Source organism: Myxocyprinus asiaticus, chromosome 24, assembly GCF_019703515.2.
Source record: "Myxocyprinus asiaticus isolate MX2 ecotype Aquarium Trade chromosome 24, UBuf_Myxa_2, whole genome shotgun sequence".
Classification (NCBI taxonomy): Eukaryota; Metazoa; Chordata; class Actinopteri; order Cypriniformes; family Catostomidae; genus Myxocyprinus; species Myxocyprinus asiaticus.
In genome coordinates this window covers 42,941,961-42,962,925 of record NC_059367.1, presented here as the reverse complement: position 1 = coordinate 42,962,925, position 20,965 = coordinate 42,941,961, and the positions used below count along the sequence as shown (strand labels likewise).

Here is a 20,965-nt window from a genome sequence, read left to right as displayed (position 1 = left end):
TTTTTGAACTGTTGCTTTCTGGCCGATGCTTCAGAGGTCTGAGCACCAGAACCGCCAGGCACAGGAGCAGTTTTTTTTCCTCAGGCTATCCATCTCATGAACAGTTAAATTGCCCCATTGAGCAATGACTATGTGCAATTTTATATTTAACCAACACATCCAACCTCTTCTGCCATTTCATTCCTCTGATTAAAAAGAGAAAAAAAAAAGAAAAAAAAAGAAACATTTGCACTGTACATAACAGATTTGTATTTGCACTGTACATAACAGATAACAGATTTGTATTAGATTGCACTACGTATGTGTATGTATGTATGTGTGTGTCTCTGTGTGTGTATGTACATATGTGTAATTATTTTGTATTATTATCTGTCTTGCTGCTGTTTTTGTATTGTTTTTGTATTGTTGTACACTGGAAGCTCCTGTCACCAAGACAAATTCCTTGTATGTGTAAGCATACTTGGCAATAAAGCTGATTCTGATTTAAAATTACAATTCATTGAGTTAAATTTTTTTTAATGAGGAAAAAATTGCTGAGTGCACCTTTAAGGAAAATGGTGAACAAACAGTGAAGCCAAAAAGAGTGTGGATTTTTTATAATCCTTGAATCTTCCTTTCTGAATCTTTATAGTGTAATTTTGTTCTACAACATAAATGGCACACTTTCATAGCTCAAAAGTGAATTTTGATGCGCTTGTTTGTTTTTGATTGTTTTTAAAAAGTGTGTAATTCAGTACGACTTCAAAATTCACGTTGGAGGTATGCCTGTGTGTAATTAATGTTGTAGAACAACATATTCACGTATCGTCAAATAATGTTTAACAAAGAACTTATTTTACTCATAAGTTCAAAAATCCCATTATAAAAACCCTTAGGAAAATCCAGAGGGAGCTCATGGCGAATTAGACTTCCGGGTTCACCTACAAATTGACGTCATGGCTGAACAGACCAATCAGAGATGACGGCTAAAAAAAAAAAAAAAAAAAAAGGGCGGTCGCTGTAGTCGATTGTTCAAACTTCCGCTATTTCCGTTTTGATTTAGTTGCACGGGCGCAAGCACATTTGTAGTACGTCTCTGAACTGAACATTATTTCATATACATATAAAGAAACTTTATTATACGGCACACAGTTACGCAGCGTATGCTTAAGATGAAACTGCTTAAACACCAGGAAAAGAAACAAAGAGCTTAAAGGAACGTCAGTGCACGCGTTTATTGTTTATGTACTACACCGAAGACGTCAACAACTCGTGCGATTCAGTCATATTCTACATGTGTGACTTCAGCCTGATGTCACTCAAGCCCCGTGAAAGCACGTGAAAGTGTGCCTGTTTATTCCGTCGCAGTGAACATGAACACTTGGTTGAGTACTATTGCTTTATTTTCATACTTTAATGTATACAATAATAGCTATGATACTGTTGCCATGAGCAGGTGTTAGAATGTATGGTAGCCAGTTTATCTCTTGTTTGTACATTCAGATATCTTGCATGCATCAGTATGAAGTGTAAAAAATCTCGTTTTTCTCTGTTTTGATGTTTATTTCTATAATCTGTTCTTCACGTGTCCAATGTATAATATATATATATATATATATATATATATATATATATTTCACCTTGACATCAGTTGGATAAAATAATGTATTAAATATATTTTTTGTCTATACAGGTATGTAGGAGTATAATCTATCCTCACAATTTTGTATTCTAATATTATGTTTAATAACATTTAAACAACCGTTAAGGTACACCAAGTTTTGACACATTCTTCATTATTACTATTTTCCACACTATAGAATAAAAGTATGACTTAAAAACTATGAAATAACAAAAATATCAGTATGCAAATATACATGTTAAAAACTTGAAACTATCTTATATTTGATGACAGCTTTGCACACTGTTGACTGCTTTGCACACTGTTGACTGCTTTTGACTGGCACCTCAGAATTGATTATCTGACATGGGATTTTTATTTTCTTCTATTCATCACAAAACATATTGTCTTTTATTTACAGATGTGCTTCAGTCTGAACTAACTGAACGTCTTTTACCATGTGGGCCTGCAGTGTACTGTAGTATGGAGTGAACTCTCAAGTCATTCACTGGTTTATTACCCCTGGAGTTTGCCCCACTGGATGGTTGGAGGTGCCACCCCCTTCCTGCACCATGACCGTCAACAGTCGCTCAGGGAAATCCAATCCGTTCTGGCCTTTTCCCAGCTTCTGGACACGGCAGGAGCGAGTGACGTTTTCTCGGAGCGAGAGTATGCCCGGTGAGCCCGTCCTGAAGATCACCATCACAGAGACGACGGTGATCGAAGATGACTCGGGTGTGTGGAGCTCCCGGGCTCTGGTGTACCTGGTGCTGTGGTACTTCTTCAGTTTCTGTACGCTCTTCCTGAACAAATACATCCTCTCTCTGCTGGAGGGGGAGCCGAGCATGCTCGGTATGTTTCTGAGGAGTGTCACTCTCATTTAATCAGATCATTGTTAACAGTGTTGATCAAACAAATTCAGGGCAATACAATAATATAAATGACTTGGCAAACACATTTATGTATTTGGCCTCCACTTTATCTAAGTATTACGGTGAATCTGTCAAAACATGCCAAGAACATGTGCGGGTTATATTTCACCCATAAAATCAAAAGAAAGACAACATGATATTTAGAATTTCGATTACTTTTCTAGTTGTTTGTGATTTGGACTGGATACAATTTAGTTCTCATTGTTGAGCTGAGCACAACTAGAAAAATGTGAAGTCATTATAGAAATGTCAGACTTTTTAAGTTTTGTAGTTGTCCAGGAAATCGCAATTTTCAAATTCCCTGATATTTCCATGTTTTCTGTGACTTTGGGAGCCTTGCATTTTTTTCAGTGTTGAGGAATATACACTGCCTGGAAAAAAATAAAAAAATCGCTGTTTGGATTTAAATAACAGATACTTAGTTGAAGTCAGAAGTTTACATACACTTAGGGTGAAGTCATCAACTTTTTTTAACCACTCCACAGATTTAATATTAGCAAACTATAGTTTTGGCAAATTGTTTAGGACATCTACTTTGTGCATGACATGAGTAATTTTTCCAACAGTTGTTTACAGACAGATTGTTTCACTTTTAATTGACTATATCACAGTTCCAGTGGGTCAGAAGTTTACAAGCACTAAGTTAACTGTGCCTTTAAGCAGCTTGGGAAAATTCCAGAAAATGATATCAAGCCTTTAGACAGTTAGCCAGTTAGCTTCTGATAGGAGGTGTACTGAATTGGAGGTGTACCTGTGGATGTATTTTAAGATCTACCTTCAAACTCAGTGCCTCTTTGCTTGACATCATTGGAAAATAAAGAAATCAGCCAAGACCTCAGAAAAAAAATTGTGGACCTCCACAAGTCTGGTTCATCCTTGGGAGCAATTTCCAAACGCCTGAAGGTACCACGTTCATCAGTACAAACAATAGTAGGCATGTATAAACACCATGGGATCACACAGCCATCATACCACTCAGGAAGGAGATGCATTCTGTCTCTTATAGATGAACATAGTTTGGTGTGAAAAGTGCAAATCAATCACAGAACAACAGCATAGGACCTTGTGAAGATGTTGAAGGAAACAGGTAGACAAGTATCTATATCCACAGTAAAACGAGTCCTATATCGACATAACCGGAAAGGCTGCTTAGCAAGGAAGAAGCAACTGCTCCAAAACCACCATAAAAAAGCCAGACTACAGTTTGCAAATGCACATGGGGACAAAGATCTTACTTTTTGGAGAAATGTCCTCTGGTCTAATGAAACAAAAATTGAACTTTTTGGCCATAATGACCATAGTTATGTTTGGAGGAAAAAGGGTAAGGCTTGAAAGCCGAAGATCACCATCCCAACCATGAAGCATGGGGGTGGCAGCATCATGTTGTGGGGGTGCTTTGCTGCAGGAGGGACTGGTGCACTTCACAAAATAGATGGCATCATGAGGAAGCAAAATTATGTGGATATATTGAAGCAACATCTCAAGACATCAGCCAGGAAGTTAAAGCTCAGTCGAAAATGGGTCTTCCAAATGGACAATGACCCCAGGCATACCTCCAAAGTTGTGGCAAAATGGCTTAAGGAAAACAAAGTCAAGGTATTGGAGGGGCCATCACAAAGCTCTGACCTCAATCTGATAGATAATTTGTGGGCAGAACTGAAAAAGTGTGTGCGAGCAAGGAGGCCTACACACCTGACTCAGTTACACCAGTTCTGTCTGGAGGAATGGGCCAAAACATATTGTGAGAAGCTTGTGGAAGGCTACCCAAAAAGTTTGACCCAAGTTAAACAATATAAAGGCAATGCTACCAAATACTAACAAAGTATATGTAAACTTCTGACCCACTGGGAATGTGATGAAAGAAATAAAAGCTGAAATAAATAATTCTTTCTACTATTATTCTGACATTTCACATTCTTAAAATAAAATAGTGAATCTAACTGACCTAAGACAGGGAATGTTTTCTATGATTAAATGTCAGGAATTGTGAAAAACTGTTTAAATGTATTTGGCTAAGTGCACGCGTATAACTTCTGACTTCAACTGTAAGAGCCTATGATTGGATCATTATTGCAGTGATTAATATGTTTCAGCTGGCAACAATTCTTTGAACCCTAACTGATACAGTGTGTAGCTTCTCAATTCTTAAACAACCATGTCGGAAGAAGTATCCTGTGGAAAAGATGTTATTGTGTTTCAGAAGGGGAAAATTATTGGCCTGCATCAAGCAAAGAAAACAAATAAGGAGATTTCTGAAATCACTGGAATGAGTTAAGAACTGTCCAACGCATTATTCAATCCTAAAAGTATAGTGGTGAATGTGGTCGGAAAAAAATCTTAAATGATCGTGATCGGAGATAACTGAAATGCTTGAAGTCACATCGTAAAAACGACAGTAGAGCTCACGGCTATGTTTAAAGTGCACCTTTTATGGTTTTTAAATGTGCCTAATTTTGTTTTAAAGGTCTCATACAATAGATTTACATGCATCCAAGGTCAAAAAACACTTTAATTTGCTCATAATTTAAATTAAAGCATTACCTTTTTTTTCAGTGTCAAAAACGACTCCTTCAATGATCCGTTCTAAAGGATTCATTCTAAACTCCTTCTTTCAGAGAGCCTACTCTGATTGGTCAGATGTCCCAGTCTGTTGTGATTGGTCTACCGCTTAAAGGAAACGCCCACTACCATATCCGAGTTTCAGCTCCGTCTGAAAAAATGTCTGTTTTACCTTACCGATTTGAGCCCAAGTCTGACAATGATGCATCGGAAGATAAACCCGAACCACCATCGCGACGAGAACAGGACATTTCTCTGTGGTAAGTTTATATGTAGTTTGACAATAATGTGAGTTAGCTGGTTAGCAGAAGCTAACATCAAACAGGCTAACAGCGTACACTGGCTGTACATGTAAACAGACCAGAGGCGGGTTTTTTTTTTTTTTTTTAAAACAAATTACATAGGTTAGTACAGGAAGTAAGTCTGGAATTACTAACGACTCGTTTCAGGTGTTCAGAATCGGTTCTTTCTTTTGGGAGTCTCCATATTTCGTGCACTTTGATTTTTGAAACTTTGCAGACTTTTTTTACATTCACAAACAGCTATATAACTACATGAAAGGTAATATTTGAGAAACCATAATAGGTGCTCTTTAATAGTGAAAGTAAGAGCATTTCCACACGCATAATGCAGCGAGAACTTACAGGACTGGGACTAAACAGCTGTGTGGCCACGAGAAAGGCACTTGTTAGTGTGGCTAAAAACAACTTCAATTTGCTTGAGCATAAAGATTGGACTGTGGAGCAATGGAAAAAGTTCATGTGGTCTGATGAGTCCAGATTTACCCTATTCCAAAGCGATGGGCGAGTTCAGGGTAAGAAGGGAAGTAGAGGTCTTCACGGGTCCACCCTAACCCGAAGACCCGAGACCTGACCCGGGACCCTTACGGGTTCGGATCCATGTTTTATACGGTCGTCTGGGTCAGGTCCCATTCTGTTGCTGCGGGTCCCGGGTCTGTTTAAAATTGTGTAATACCCGAGTCGATCCGAGAACACCCAGCCGTGATCAGACAGCGCTGATGATGATGGTGCTGTGTGTGTGTGTGTTGTAATTAAGTTGCAACGTTGTAAAATTAGGATGAGAAAGTGCGGGCGGGAAAAAAGGTGAAAAACGGAGAGGAGCCACAATGAGCTGAGTGACATCAGAGGCAGAGCGGAGTTAAGGCACACGATAGCAAAATAGCAATGCTAACGTTAGCAGCCATGGCAATGAACAAGCAATCGTTATTATAGTTCAAAAGGGCAAACAGTCAAAATTATCGTATTATGCGAGATACAAAAAAACTGCAAAGCTGATTCTAAACAATTCGCGTTTGTCATCAGTCACTGTGACGGCAAGTGGACTTTTGAAGCTGAAATAATAAGTGGATTAGCTATGCTGTTTCAATCAGCAAGAGAGGAATCACAGAAAATCTGGATGTATTTGACCAACTTTCTTGGCAAGGAGGATGGATTATATGCATCACAGCCAGGCACAGGGGAGAAGGATACTAACGTTACATTAGGTAAGACACAAAGTTTTGTTATCACAACTTTTAAATTAACTTATTAATAGCAATCAGCTGTGAAATCGGTGTCGATCGAGTCTGTGTCTCCCGGCCAGGTCCGGGTCCCAGCTTTTAAATAATAGACGGGTCTGGTTCGGGTCCGGGTTTGACATTTCTCGGTTCTGCATGGGTATGGGTCCAAGCTTTCAAATAATAGAAGGGTCCGGTTCAGCTTCGGGTAGTACATTTTCGGGTCTCTTTGTGTTCGGGCACAAATATTTTGACCCGTGAAGACCTCTAAAGGGAAGCACATGAAGCGATGCACCCGTCATGCGTAGTGCCCACTGTACAAGCCTCTGGAGGCAGTGTTATGATCTGGGGTTGCTTCAATTGGTCAGGTCTAGGCTCAGCAACGTTATGAGGCAATAAAATGAAGTCAGCTGACTACCTGAATGTACTGAATGACCAGGTTATCCCATCAATGGATTTTTTCTTCCCTGATGGCATGGGCATATTCCAGGATGACAATGCCAAGATTCGTCAGGCTCAAATTGTGAAAGAGTGGTTCAGGGAGCATGAGGAATCATTTTCACACATGAATTGGTCACCACAGAGTCCTGACCTTAAACCCATTGAAAGTCTTTGGGATGTGCTGGATAAGGTTCAGCTCTCCCATCCTCAGCCAAAAATTAATGCAACTCTGGACGGAAATAAATGTTGTGATGTTGCGTAAGGTTGTCCAAACAATGATACGATGAATACGCGCCGTAATCAAAGAGTATGTGATTTTTTTTTTTTTGGCCAGGCAGTGTATAAAATGCCTGAAAATAGGCTTCTTTGTCTTATTGGAAAATGTACTTTAATATACCATTTGTATATATAATATATTGTATACTATAAGATTTAAAAAAGATGTACGTATATATATATATATTATTTTGGGGTGAAATGTGAGCTGGACATGTTTTTTGTGGAATTTACCAGGTTGGCATCTGGATAAAGTATCATTTTTTGCCCTTTTTTAGAACCACATTGTGCCTTTAAAATTCACATGTTTGTTTGCAAATATTCTGTGGACATTAACTCATTCAATTCTCTCACGCAGGTGCCATTCAGATGCTGACCACTACTGTCATCGGCTCTGTTAAAATGTGTGTGCCTTGCCCGCTGTTCCAGCACAAATCCCGTGCTGAATATCCCCCCAACTTCCTTATGATCATGCTGTTCGTGGGACTGATGAGGTGTGTTTGCATTGATGCATTATTTGTTCAGATGGGCATTTAGTGTAGGAAAAAAAGATTTCTCTAAATGAAATGGTGTGATATCCCATGTTTTAATAATTGAAGAGTAATAAGATGTGAGTGCATCTCACTTTGCTTTTGAGTTCCTTTTCAACATTGATTCTCATGAGATTTTCATTACTGTAATAGCTATTTTTACTGTAATACAGTAAAAATAGTTTTCAGTCATTTCTACACAATCTAAATAGTGTTTTTTTTCACACTACAGTAATGAGAAGGTGATGTGAATGCACATTTATTTCTATTATTTTATATTAATAAAAATAATATTATTATTGAGTGTACCTTCTAGCAGAATAAAGTGTTTTTTGTTGTTGTTGTTTTTTTTCAATGTTTCTTTTTCTTTTCTTTTTTTTATGCCCTTTTATCCCAATTTGGAATGCCCAATTCCCACTACGTAGTAGGTCCTCGTGGTGGTGTGGTTACTCGCCTCAATCCGAGTGGCGGAGGACAAGTCTCAGTTGCCTCCGCTTCTGAGACAGTCAGTCCACACATCTTATCATGTGACTCGTTGTGCATGACTCCGCGGAGACTCACAGCATGTGGAGGCTCATGCTACTCTCCGCGATACACGCACAACTTACCACATGCCCCATTGAGAGCGAGAACCACTAATCGTAACCACGAGGAGGTTACCCCATGTGACTCTACCCTCCCTAGCAACCGGGCCAATTTGGTTGCTTAGGAGACCTGGCTGGAGTCACTCAGCACACCCTGGATTCAAACTTGTGACTCCAGGGGTGGTAGTCAGCGTCAATACTCGCTGAGCTACCCAGGCCCCCATTGTTTCTTTTGATTTTGGGGTGAAATATGACCCAGATTCACCTATTACTAGAAGGGAAAGTAAGTACAACAACAACAGGAACTAAAACAACTTTGTATTTGCTTACTCTTCTAAACTAGAGCCAACAAAGCAGCTTAACTGACTGGAATAGGGCATGGCAGCTTTATTTGACTGTTTGTTGTGTTTATTGTCAGGTTTACGACTGTGGTGTTGGGTTTAGTCAGCCTGAAGAATATAGCAGTATCTTTCGCTGAGACGGTGAAGAGTTCTGCGCCCATCTTCACTGTAATCATGTCACGACTCATACTGGGAGAATATACAGGTGCACATTCACAATGTTTATTCTTTGTAGTGGTGTTTGTAAAGGGTTACAAAAATAGTGTGACAACATTAAATTGAACATAAATCTATACTTAATATACACTAATAAACTAGAAAACACCCTATTTTATATAACTGAATTTAAATGTAGTGATAAACGGCAGCAATACAGTAAATATTTTGCTTCAGAAAAGAAGACAAAGTCCCTTTAAGGCTGTGCGGGGTTGGGGGGGGGTTTGGGTAGCTCAGCAAGTATTGACGCTGACTACCACACCTGGAGTTGCGAGTTCGAATCCAGGGTATGCTGAGTGACTCCAGCCAGGTCTCCAAAGCAACCAAATTGGCCCGGTTGCTAGGGAGGGTAGAGTCTCATGGGGTAACCTCCTCGTGGTTGCTATAATGTTGTTCTCACTCTCGGTGGGGCGCATGGTAAGTTGCGCGTGGATGCCGCGGAGAATAGCGTGAAGCCTCCACACGCGCTACGTCTCCATGGTAACGCGCTCAACAAGCCACGTGATAAGATGTGCGGATTGACTGTCTCAGATGCGGAGGCAACTGAGATTCGTCCTCCACCACCCGATTGAGGTAAGTCACTACGCCACCACGAGGACTTAGAGTGCACTGGGAATTGGGCATTCCAAATTGGGGAGAAAAAGGGGAGAGAAAAAAAGGCTGTGCGGGGTTTAAGTAAATCAGTGAATCAATTATATTATTTAGTTCATTTACATGAACCGTCCGAAAGAACCGACTCACTTAAATGATTCCATCTTCTCAGTGCTACATGATAGAGGATGGTTTAGTTGAGTGTGTTTTAGAGCCCGACCGATATGGGATTTTTGAGACCGATACCGATTTTAGAGTGGGAAAATTCACAGATTACCGATATGGTGACTGATATAGCGAATTTTTGAGCTGGAATGAAAACAGACCTTTCTATGTGGATTGTTCACTGATTTTGCACCGATAAGACTATGCAAAGGTACTCAGAAGGCTGCTTTCTTAAACAAATATTTTTATAAAGAATATTTGACATTATTATTATACATTGTCAACAAATTCTAGAAATGAATACTAAGAAAATAAAGAATAAATAAAAATACTATAAATAGCTTAATAAACATCAGTACTGTTTACTATCAGTCAAATGCTGACCATTAAAATAAAGAATAAATAAAAATAAAATAAAATAAATAGCTTAATAAACATCAGTACTGTTTGTTTAGTATCAGTCAAATGCTGACCAGTAAAATAAAGAATAAATAAAAATAAAATAAATAGCTAAATAAACATCAGTACTGTTTAGTATCAGTCAAATGCTGACCAGTAAAATGAAGAATAAAATAAATAGCTTAAACATCAGTACTGTTTACTATCAGTCAAATGCTGACCATTTAAATAAAGAATAAATAAAAATAAAATAAATAGCTTAATAAACATCAGTACTGTATGTTTAGTATCAGTCAAATGCTGACCATTAAAATAAAGAATAAATACAAATAAAATAAATAGCTTTATAAACATCAGTATTGTTTACTATCAGTCAAATGCTGACCATTAAATAAAGAATAAATTAAAATAAAATAGCTTAACATCAGAACTGTATGTTTAGTATCAGTCAAATGCTGACCATTAAAATAAAGAATAAATAAAAATAATATAAATGGCTTAATAAACATCAGTCTGTATGTTTAGTATCAGTCAAATGCTGACCATTAAAATGAAGAATAAAATAAATAGCTTAATAAACATCAGTACTGTTTACTATCAGTCAAATGCTGACCATTAAAATAAAGAATAAATTAAAATAAAATAAATAGCTTAATAAACATTAGTACTGTATGTTCAGTATGTCAAATGCTGACCATTAAAATAAAGAATAAAAAAATACAATAAATAGTTAAATAAACATCAGTACTGTTTAGTATCAGTCAAATGCTGACCATTAAAATAAAGAATAAATAAATAAAATAAATAGCTTAATAAACATCAGTACTGTATGTTTAGTATCAGTCAAATGCTGACCTTTTAAATAAAGAATAAATTCAAATAAAATAAGTAGCTAAATAAACATCAGTGCTGTATGTTTAGTATCAGTCAATTGCTGACCATTAAAATAAAGAATAAATAAAAATAAAATGAAAAAAATAGCTTCATAAACATCAGTACTGTATGTTTAGTATCAGTCAAATGCTGACCATTAAAATAAAGAATAAATAAAAATAAAATAAATAGTTAAATAAACATCAGTACTGTTTACTATCAGTCAAATGCTGACCATTAAAATAAAGAATAAATAAAAATAAAATGAAATAAATAGCTTAATAAACATCAGTACTGTATGTTTAGTATCAGTCAAATGTTGACCATTAAAATAAAGAATAAATAAAAATAAAATAAATAGCTTAATAAACATCAGTACTGCATGTTTAGTATCAGTCAAATGCTGACCATTAAAATGAAGAATAAATACAATAAATAGCTAAATAAACATCAGTACTGTATGTTTAGTATCAGTCAATTGCTGACCATTAAAATAAAGAATAAATAAAAATAAAATGAAAAAATAGCTTCATAAACATCAGTACTGTATGTTTAGTATCAGTCAAATGCTGACCATTAAAATAAAGAATAAATAAAAATAAAATAAATAGTTAAATAAACATCAGTACTGTTTACTATCAGTCAAATGCTGACCATTAAAATAAAGAATAAATAAAAATAAAATAAATAGCTTAATAAACATCAGTACTGCATGTTTAGTATCAGTCAAATGCTGACCATTAAAATGAAGAATAAATAAAATACAATAAATAGCTAAATAAACATCAGTACTGTATGTTTAGTATCAGTCAAATGCTGACCATTAAAATAAAGAATAAATTAAAATAAATAGCTACATAAACATCAGTACTGTTTATTATCAGTCAAATGCTGACCATTAAAATAAAGAATAAATAAAAATAAAATAAAGAGCTAAATAAACATCAGTACTGTTTACTATCAGTCAAATGCTGACCATTAAAAGAAAGAATAAATACAAATCCAATAAATAGTTAAATAAACATCCGTACTGTTTACTATCAGTCAGATGCTGACCATTAAAATAAAGAATAAATAAAAATAAATAGCTTAATAAACATCAAAACTGTATGTTTAGTATCAGTCAAATGCAGACCATTAAAATAAAGAATAAATAAAAATAAAATAAATAGTTAAATTAACTTCAGTACAGTTTACTATCAGTCAAATGCTGACCATTAAAATAAAGAATAAATAAAAATACAATAAATAGTTAAATAAACATTAGTACTGTTTACTATCAGTCAAATGCTGACTATTAAAATAAAAGAATAAATAAAAATAAAATAAATAGCTTAGTAAACATCAGTACTGTATGTTTAGTACCAGTCAAATGCTGACCATTTAAATAAAGAATAAATAAAAATACAATAAATAGCTAAATAAACACCAGTACTGTTTAGTATCAGTCAATGGCTGACCATTTAAATAAAGAATAAATAAAATAACTAAATAAACATCAGGGGCCGGTTGCACCAGCTATACGAACTTAGTCTAGTTGTGGCATAAATGGGCACTAAGTCAAAATTTATGCACTACTAAATATTTGACCGTTGCACCATCAAACTTAGGTAGAACGTAACCCTACGTATAAACTAAATATTCACAGAAGCCTCCGACCAGGAGTAACTGATGGAATAAAAAAGCAGACTGATATTTAATGACATCAATGAGCTCATGTTTTGGTTGACCGGCTTCAATCCTTTCAACATACAGTAGGATGTTGACATTTACACTCATTTACATTTACGAGAGAGAGAAAAAAACTTACTTTTAAGCGGCTCTTCAGTATGAAACCGATCTAACGGTGCAGTTTTCAAGGTGCGTCGCCCAGTGTCAAGTTTCAACACATTCATAATATATATACAAAGGATATTAAAATGAATAAATGTCTGTTTTTCCAGCCTGTTGTATTAGTATTTATTTATCACCCCTCATTTATTTTAGACACAATTCCTATATATTATTGTTTACACAGGGCAAATATACTATTTATTAAATCTACTTTTAATATGTATCCTATTTTAATGTCTGGAAAAACAGACTTTTAAATATTACATTTTATAAATGCAACGACTGGAATTGTTCGGTTGAAGGGGGTACCAAACTGAATCCTGAACAAAACAGTTTGATGAATACATGTTTACACGCTGACAAGGTATGAAAGTAGCTATGTGGTTAGCTATAAGCTCGTTGTCACGGAGAGTAAAAGATGGACTTTATTTACTCCAGCATTGTGTCTCACCAACTAGGCAACAGCGTAGCGTGAAATCAACACTCAACAGACACAATCCACCACCACACCGTTGTGTGCTGAGCTGCAAAAAGATGCTCTGATTTTTACCTTTCAATCTGCTACATTACTGACTGCACTGACAAACTATAGCTGGTTAACAGCAAACAGACATGGCTGACAGGGACAGGGTTAACGTTATATTAGTTATATAAAATGATGGGGTCATTTTTTATTAACTTTCCAGTATGTATTTCACAAACTAGTTAGCAATTTAACGAGAAGAGATCTCCTCAAATCCGCACCATTTAACTCCGCCCTGTCTGCAGAGCCACCAGTCAGCTCAGCTCTGTAAACAATGGAGTTGGATCGCACTCTGCTGGAAAAACTCCGCTATGACACCAATTCTAAAGCATTGTTTTCTGCATTATATGTTCTGAAAAAAAGTTTTCATATCGGTAAAATATACGCCGATACCGATATATTGGTCGGGCACTAGTGTGTTTGATTTCTTCCTCGACTCTATTACTGCGTTCACAATACAATGTGACAAATGAAGCGTTTTGCGACGCTACAGTGCTACTCGCCGGAAAATGAAGCTTTTTACTAAAAATACAACACTATTGTGAAAATATCTAAATATCTAATCACTTCTTTCAGATAACTACTCCACAACACTGTAGCCAGAGACATGAATGAAACTTCAAATCATACAGTTTTTTGAGGAGAGGTGTGCTATTACTTTTCTAAGCACTCAGACTTAACATTTTCACCTGACAGACAATAAAAGGAGCAAAAAATTGAAGAAGAGACCTGAGTCTATATGTACTATTTTGCCTTTGAGATTAGTATAAGTGCTTTTCTATTAATGGTGTGTGTTGTGTTGCAGGTTTCTGGGTGAATTTGTCTCTGCTTCCTGTAATGGCAGGTCTGGCTCTCTGTACAGCCACTGAAATCAGTTTCAACATGCTGGGCTTCTCCGCAGCCCTCTCCACCAACATTATGGACTGGTAATGCTTTTACACCTCAATAATAAACCTCAATAATAAACATCATTCGTAGAGCTTTTTTTACAATGATTACTTCAAAAGAAACAATAACCTTATGTTTTAGCTTACAGAATGTGTTTTCTAAGAAACTGTTGAGTGGGGACAAATATAAATTCAGGTGAGTGCTGTACATTTGATCTAGTATGTTTCCGTACATTTGAAACTTTCCCAGATTAAAGGATGTTAATAGGGATAAGAAATAAAGAAAAGGGGAGAACGTTTCAAAATCGATCGTGTTACCGGATGACAATTGTCTTTTTCACATAGTGAGAGCAGAAGACAAAGAAAAAGCACTTGGTGAGACTAAAAGAGCTCTTGTGATATCAGTGACACATTGAACAAGTGTTACAATATTGTCCTGAACCATGGCATGAACACTTAAAGTTTGTGATCAGATCACTCAAACCACACTGTCTATAGACCTTAAAGGTATAGTTCAGTCTACCGAATATCTCTTTTTGTGTTCCACGGAAGAAAAGGAAGTTGTGCAGCTTTGGAAGTAAATGATGGCAGAATTTTTATTTTTGGGTGAACTATCACTTTAACATGTATTGAACACGAGACATTCTTTTAGAAGTATTACAAGTTGGTGTATTTTAAATTCAAATAATCTGTAATGTATAAATGGGCATGTCACAGGGATATCACAGTCCTGCATGTGTTTTAGTCCTCCAGAGCTTCAGTTCTACACCAGTGCTGCTGCTGTCGTCATGCTCATTCCCACCTGGGTCTTCCCCATGGTCAGTCACTGCATCACATTTTACATTTACAAACAAATCCACTTGAGCACAATGTCTGAGATTTCATATGTACACTGTGCCGTATATTCACTGTATTAATAATAAGCACGGCCTCAAGTGCCTGATTTGCTTTTCTTAAAAAGTTTCTTCATAACCTTTCATTACACTCTTCACTTTTAAAGGAAGTTATATATCTATAGATATATATATAGTCTTTGCTCTGTTAAATTTTGTTACTTGAAATGGAAAAAATCCTGCACACTATCCTGGCTTGCAAAGAGTATCAAAATGTATTAAGCAATGTTTCGGCCACTCGACCTTTGTCAGGCAAATTTCATTAACTTTGCTAAAGCTTGTGTTCGATGCACCTATCAATTACTTCACAGGTGTGCGAGGTTAGTTGTTCAGATTTATTGACTTTATTTATTGGAACCAGATGTACATGTGATATCAGGTTTCCAACTTGCAAGCTGCACGAGTAAAAACTGTAAATGCACTGATGATGTTGTTTGTTGCTCCTTTGAGTTATGTGTCATGTTAGTGCATCTTTTCACATACTGTAAATATTAGGGCTGTAAATAGATTAAAATTTATAATCCAAAAGATTTTAAACCACCTGACACGAAGTGGATTAACATTTGAACACTTATACCATGGTCACATGCCAGCATTAATTAGATACACCTGTCATTGATTTTTGCTGTGCAAATTACGTCTGGAAGAATAACAGTAACGGTTAACTTTATATCTACTGGTCTTTAGATCTAGAGTTCTGCCCATTCTAAATCAGACACAGATATAGTGCGATAAATTTACATTTATTTGAAATAATTAAATAAAAATCTGTATGAATAATTAGAAAAATGGACATGAGTATTTTTAGGTCCACACACTCCAGAAATAAGTCACATAATGTAGAAGGGTTGGTACCTCTAAGAACATGTCATATTTAATTCATATTCTTTGTCATTGTCACACTGAGGAAAAACTGGCGTCGCTGACATGACCGTTGTAAAAGTGTTACTATACATGATGAGGGGAAAACCATCCAAACCACACTAAACCTGCAGACTTCCATCCATTAAGGCTGCACTATTAATTAAATGAAGAATGAAATCACAATGTGGCCTTGTGTGATTACTAAACTGCAAAAGGCTGCATTATATAAAACAGTGTTCATTCAGCGCTTCAGTCAGCGATGCATGATCAAGCAGTGGCCTCTAGCGCATGTGTGCTGAGCAGCGCAGCAATATTAGATGATGTTTATCACTAGGGGTGAGGTGGGAAATCGATTCAGTGATGCATCGTGAACAGCAGAATATAATGATGAGGCAGCGTTTCGGGTGACGTGGATGATGTTTTCATTTCTTTTTCTTTTTCCCAATGCCTTTCTCTCATCTTGTGCACTCCATTCCATTGCATTGTGCTTATTGACGGTCACTCACTTGGCAGTTCACACACCTGATAATAAGGGTTTGAAATCCATCATAGCATTTGCGACGGGGTCGTGCAATCTTCTGCTCTCAGAGCAAACAGCTGGAACAGTGCATACGAGATGCTTGATACATTTCTGAAGCAACAACCGTGCTATTTAAATCGCTTTACTTTGACCTGTGCAGGTGAGGAGAGGACAAGCTGACAACTGCACTCTCATAGAGGCAGATATTTCTCTCTTTCTGGACCAGCAACTTTAAAAAAAAAAAAATTAAATACTATCAAATGATTAACAACACTTTAAACAAAACAAAATAGGACAAGGACAAAAGGACAAGATGCATCGTGATGCATCAAGAATCGTTTTATAATCGAATCGTTACCCTTTGAATTGTATTCGAATCGTGAGGCCAGTGAAGATTCATACCACTGACACATTTTGAAGGTCCTGGTTTCCTTCTCTCCCCTCAGTGTAAAACAGCTGAATGTCAAACCATACTTTCCTTACAAGTCTTATGGGTGTGTAAGAAGAAAGTGCAGGTGCATTCCTAATTATCCCCAGGTCGTTCTCCGTAATACAGGGCTGATGAACACTGGTGTCTCTTCTGTGTTTCCTGTTGTGCTTTACAGTTGATTTAAAGACGGCACTGCATGACTTGATGTTGTTTTGTGATGTGTTAATCCCAGATCTGAGACTATATTCTCGTTCGGAGGTAGTTTGAACAGAGGCATAAAACTCTCACAATGTCTCATTATGGAGGACAGTAGAGTAGACGCATTAATGTAGAATGGTGATTAAAACTGACTGGAACTACCTGTGCATTAAACAGTTTTAACGCACGCATTCCAGCCAATCAGAATCGAGTAATCAAATAAGCAATGGTATAACCGCAATTAATAGCATATATCAGTATTTGCGGAGAGAGGCCCCCAAATAAAATACATTGCATTATAGCTGCAGAATAAAGCATTGATAATTGTCACTGTGGTTTGTGTTTTGGATTTTAAGGACTCCGCATGCCTGGTTGAAATGCTACCTTTAAAACTTATCTACAAGAAATAATCTCCTATTGCAGAGACTGCAAGCACAAAAGACTGTTACTCTTGCAATATGAAATGTTTGGCAAAAAGTCAAAAACTGTACAAATGTAGTCAGCTCAACATAATTAATATGATGACTTGGACAAATGTAATTGAATTGAGTGGAAAAGTTTTCCTCAATTTTCATTAAACATTTTTCATTTTTTTGAGTGTGTAAATGACAATTTTTATGTTTGATTAATTGAGGCAGCTGTAATTGTAATCTGAATGAACTGAATGTGCAGCCATACTGATGATGTCAGTGAATGCTGATGAAGTCACCCTGAGTGTTGATGTCACTGTTTTATAGGACATTCCTGGGCTTAGGAAGAGTGAGCAAAACTTCAGGATGTCTCAGGATGTTGTGTTGCTACTGTTGTTTGATGGCACCCTGTTCCACTTACAGAGCGTCACTGCATATGCACTCATGGGCCGCATCTCCCCGGTCACTTTCAGGTGAGAACTTCATCCCGATTACCAACATTTTCAAACGGGGGTCCATGAACTTTCTGCAAGGGGACCTTGGTCATAAATAAATTGAAAATTCTGTAAAAATATAACACAATACTTTATATTGGTTAATGTGTTGTATAGCTTCATAAATATATGGTTTGTTATTATATTATGAAAGTTAGTATATAGTGTTGGCATAAACTATAGCATTCTTTTATATAGATGGGGTCCCTGGGTCAGAAAACCTTATGTTTTACATTAAGTAAATAAAGCCATTAACTGTAATTCAAGTTTGGTTGTAATTCTCATTATTGTCAATGATGATTCTCTTTACTGTAAAACAGCAATGGAGATCATCCTCTCTGGACAGAATTTTATATTATGGCAGTTGTTTCAACACACTTAGTGTGATTTATTATCTAAAAAACACAATTAAACATGCCTCATAACCCGTACATATATTCCGTAATAAAAGTACCTATTTTCCTACCATCAGAGCAATTCCCACTTGAAATATATGTAACCTTGTGTTTTTACGAGCCATGTCAGCAGTGGGCAGCGCCCGTCTGACTCATATGTCCATTGACAGACAATGTAATTAAAAATAGTGCAGACAGAATGCAAGAACATGTCCTGTGAGAACAGAACAGATTGACGAACTTAATTGCAAAATGGATCATTGTGGACTGTATGCTTATGTTCAGTGATATGGGAATAAACAATGTACTGACTTCTAAAGACACTTTTTGTATTGTATTATCAATGGTTTAACAGTCTGCCACAATAATGTAATGTATTTTAATTATCACAATTATTATCTTTATTAGATGTTATATTATCAATAACATAACAGCTATTGCAGCAAATACTGATATGCTGTTAATTGCAATTCATTTGATTAATCAATAGGCGTGTGATATAATTAATTTGATTAAAAAAATGTCGTTGACAGCTCTAATTCAAATTTGCATAAATTAAAGACAGTACTACAAATACTACCATGATGTTTAAATACTTGATTTAAATAATGTGACAATATTGTTTTGCATTATGTTAATGAATATATGAATAATAATGAAAATATTGTCACAATACAAAAAATAATCCACTTCCACTTTCATTCTGCAAAACGTTATTTAAAAATCTTAGGGTGAAACATGACACGGACATGTTCTTGGTAGGTCTCTTGAGATTAAACTTACCAAAAATGAACATATTGTTCTTTATTGTACTATGAATGAATGATGAGAACTGATTTTCTCTTCTGTGGCTAGTGTTGCGAGCACAGTGAAACACGCTCTGTCCATCTGGCTGAGCATCATTGTGTTCAGTAACTCCATCACGGTCGTGTCTACGGTGGGGACGGTCATGGTGTTTGCGGGCGTTCTGCTTTATAACAAAGCAAAACAGATGCAGAGAGATGCTCTCATCCAGTCAGCAGAATCGGAGCAGAAACCCCTGACCCAGGATTGTTTTACCTCTACCAAATAAACTGAAAAGCCGCATGTTTTATTATATTGCTTAACTGAATGTCGCCATCTTTATTGAGCTCTTTTGAGTTAAATTCTATGATTTCACATTCCATCATTTTCTTGACAAAGCAAAGAATGTATTTTGTGTCTCTTACAGTCCTGTGTAACAGAACTTTGTGTAATTATTGTAGCAAACCACAATCTTTGTCCATCATTGTGTTTTTCTCAATTAATCATGATTTACTGTAGCCACAGGAATTGTTGTAGAAAGTGAATGATTTTTCATGAATATATTTGTTTTCTTGTTTTTCATTGCTCAGGCGTCATGTCACTTATTTTGGCTTAGAAAATTGGAGCTAATTTTGTCATGTTTCATTTTCTGAAATTTTAGGATTATGTCCAGAGTACCAAAGTGTATGTGATCTTTCACTGTTGGGTTTTTTCTTTTTCTTCTTGTATCCAAATGTCTTTAGAGGGTTACACTGTAAAAACAGACCAGATCAGATATGACAAATACTTGCTGAAACTGGTCAAAGAATATTGCATGTCTAAAGCAATGATTACATACTGGTTCATAAATTTATTCTGATTAACTGTGGTGGGATGTGCAAGATTAAATATGTTTTAATAATGTAAAATAACCACTAAAGGTAATTGTCTGTATATGTGTGCATTAGTCCAACACATATTTTCATTTAAATAAATTTTGTATTTCGCTATTAAATGTTTAAAGTGCAACATCTGTGAATTTCCATGTGTTTAGCCTAAAAAACATTTTGTCTCATTCAGAAGGGATTTGTGAGGCAAACAAATTGTTTTAATGCTTTGGAATTTTCCACATTTTCTTACAAAGTGCAGTTGACCCATGCACAAACATTCACGTTCCTGTGTTATAAAGTGGGCTGATTTAACAAAACCCAGCCCTACTCTCATCTCATTTAAAATGGCCTTTGTGCAGAAGATGCTGAATAACGGCAGCATTCTGTTGCCTTACATACACTGCTGAATATGGGTCACACAGCTCAGGGCGTTCCTACAAGTTCATGCGTGACTGTGTGAAAGTTAAATGACTGCTCGTTATAATGTTTACATTAGGTTGTTATGTCTCTCTGCACATTTTATTGTTCCATGTTTGACAGTTTGTTGTGATGATGTGGGTTCACTTGTGATCTGGTTCGTGCTATATTTGGTTACAGACCAATAAAATGTATTTGATATACCTGGTGTTGTCATTTGAGCTCCCATCACACCACTAATATTACACATCTTTGTCTTAACATAGGTAAACCATGTTTAATCAAACATCGGGTGTGTTCCATTCTGAAGGGCTCATCCCTATGCCCTAATCCCTTCAGAGGGTTTGCCCTTCAGAGTGTTGGAGGGTGTAGGGCTCAAAAATATCAGTCATTCGGAATGCCCTTCAGCGTCATCTATGCAATCCA

At 36.3% G+C, this 20,965-nt stretch overlaps 1 protein-coding gene across 4 annotated transcripts in view; it reads left to right on the top strand.

Moving 5' to 3' along the window:
• LOC127414602 (solute carrier family 35 member E2A-like) overlaps positions 1-20,740 on the top strand; it is a 72,185-nt gene extending 51,445 nt beyond the window's left edge. For 2 of the 4 annotated variants that reach the window (XM_051652748.1, XM_051652750.1), the window contains exons 2-9: positions 2,022-2,452; positions 7,683-7,818; positions 8,857-8,984; positions 14,185-14,305; positions 14,409-14,462; positions 15,012-15,084; positions 17,909-18,054; positions 19,326-20,740. In XM_051652748.1, the coding sequence (XP_051508708.1) occupies positions 2,173-2,452; positions 7,683-7,818; positions 8,857-8,984; positions 14,185-14,305; positions 14,409-14,462; positions 15,012-15,084; positions 17,909-18,054; positions 19,326-19,542 (1,155 nt within the window). In that variant the 5' untranslated portion in view covers positions 2,022-2,172 and the 3' untranslated portion in view covers positions 19,543-20,740. Of the gene's footprint in view, positions 1-1,043; positions 1,364-2,021; positions 2,453-5,147; positions 5,352-7,682; positions 7,819-8,856; positions 8,985-14,184; positions 14,306-14,408; positions 14,463-15,011; positions 15,085-17,908; positions 18,055-19,325 lie in introns of those variants that run through there. The other 2 variants (XM_051652747.1, XM_051652751.1) reach the window with 2 other exon arrangements.
• Positions 20,741-20,965: the final 225 nt, after the last annotated feature.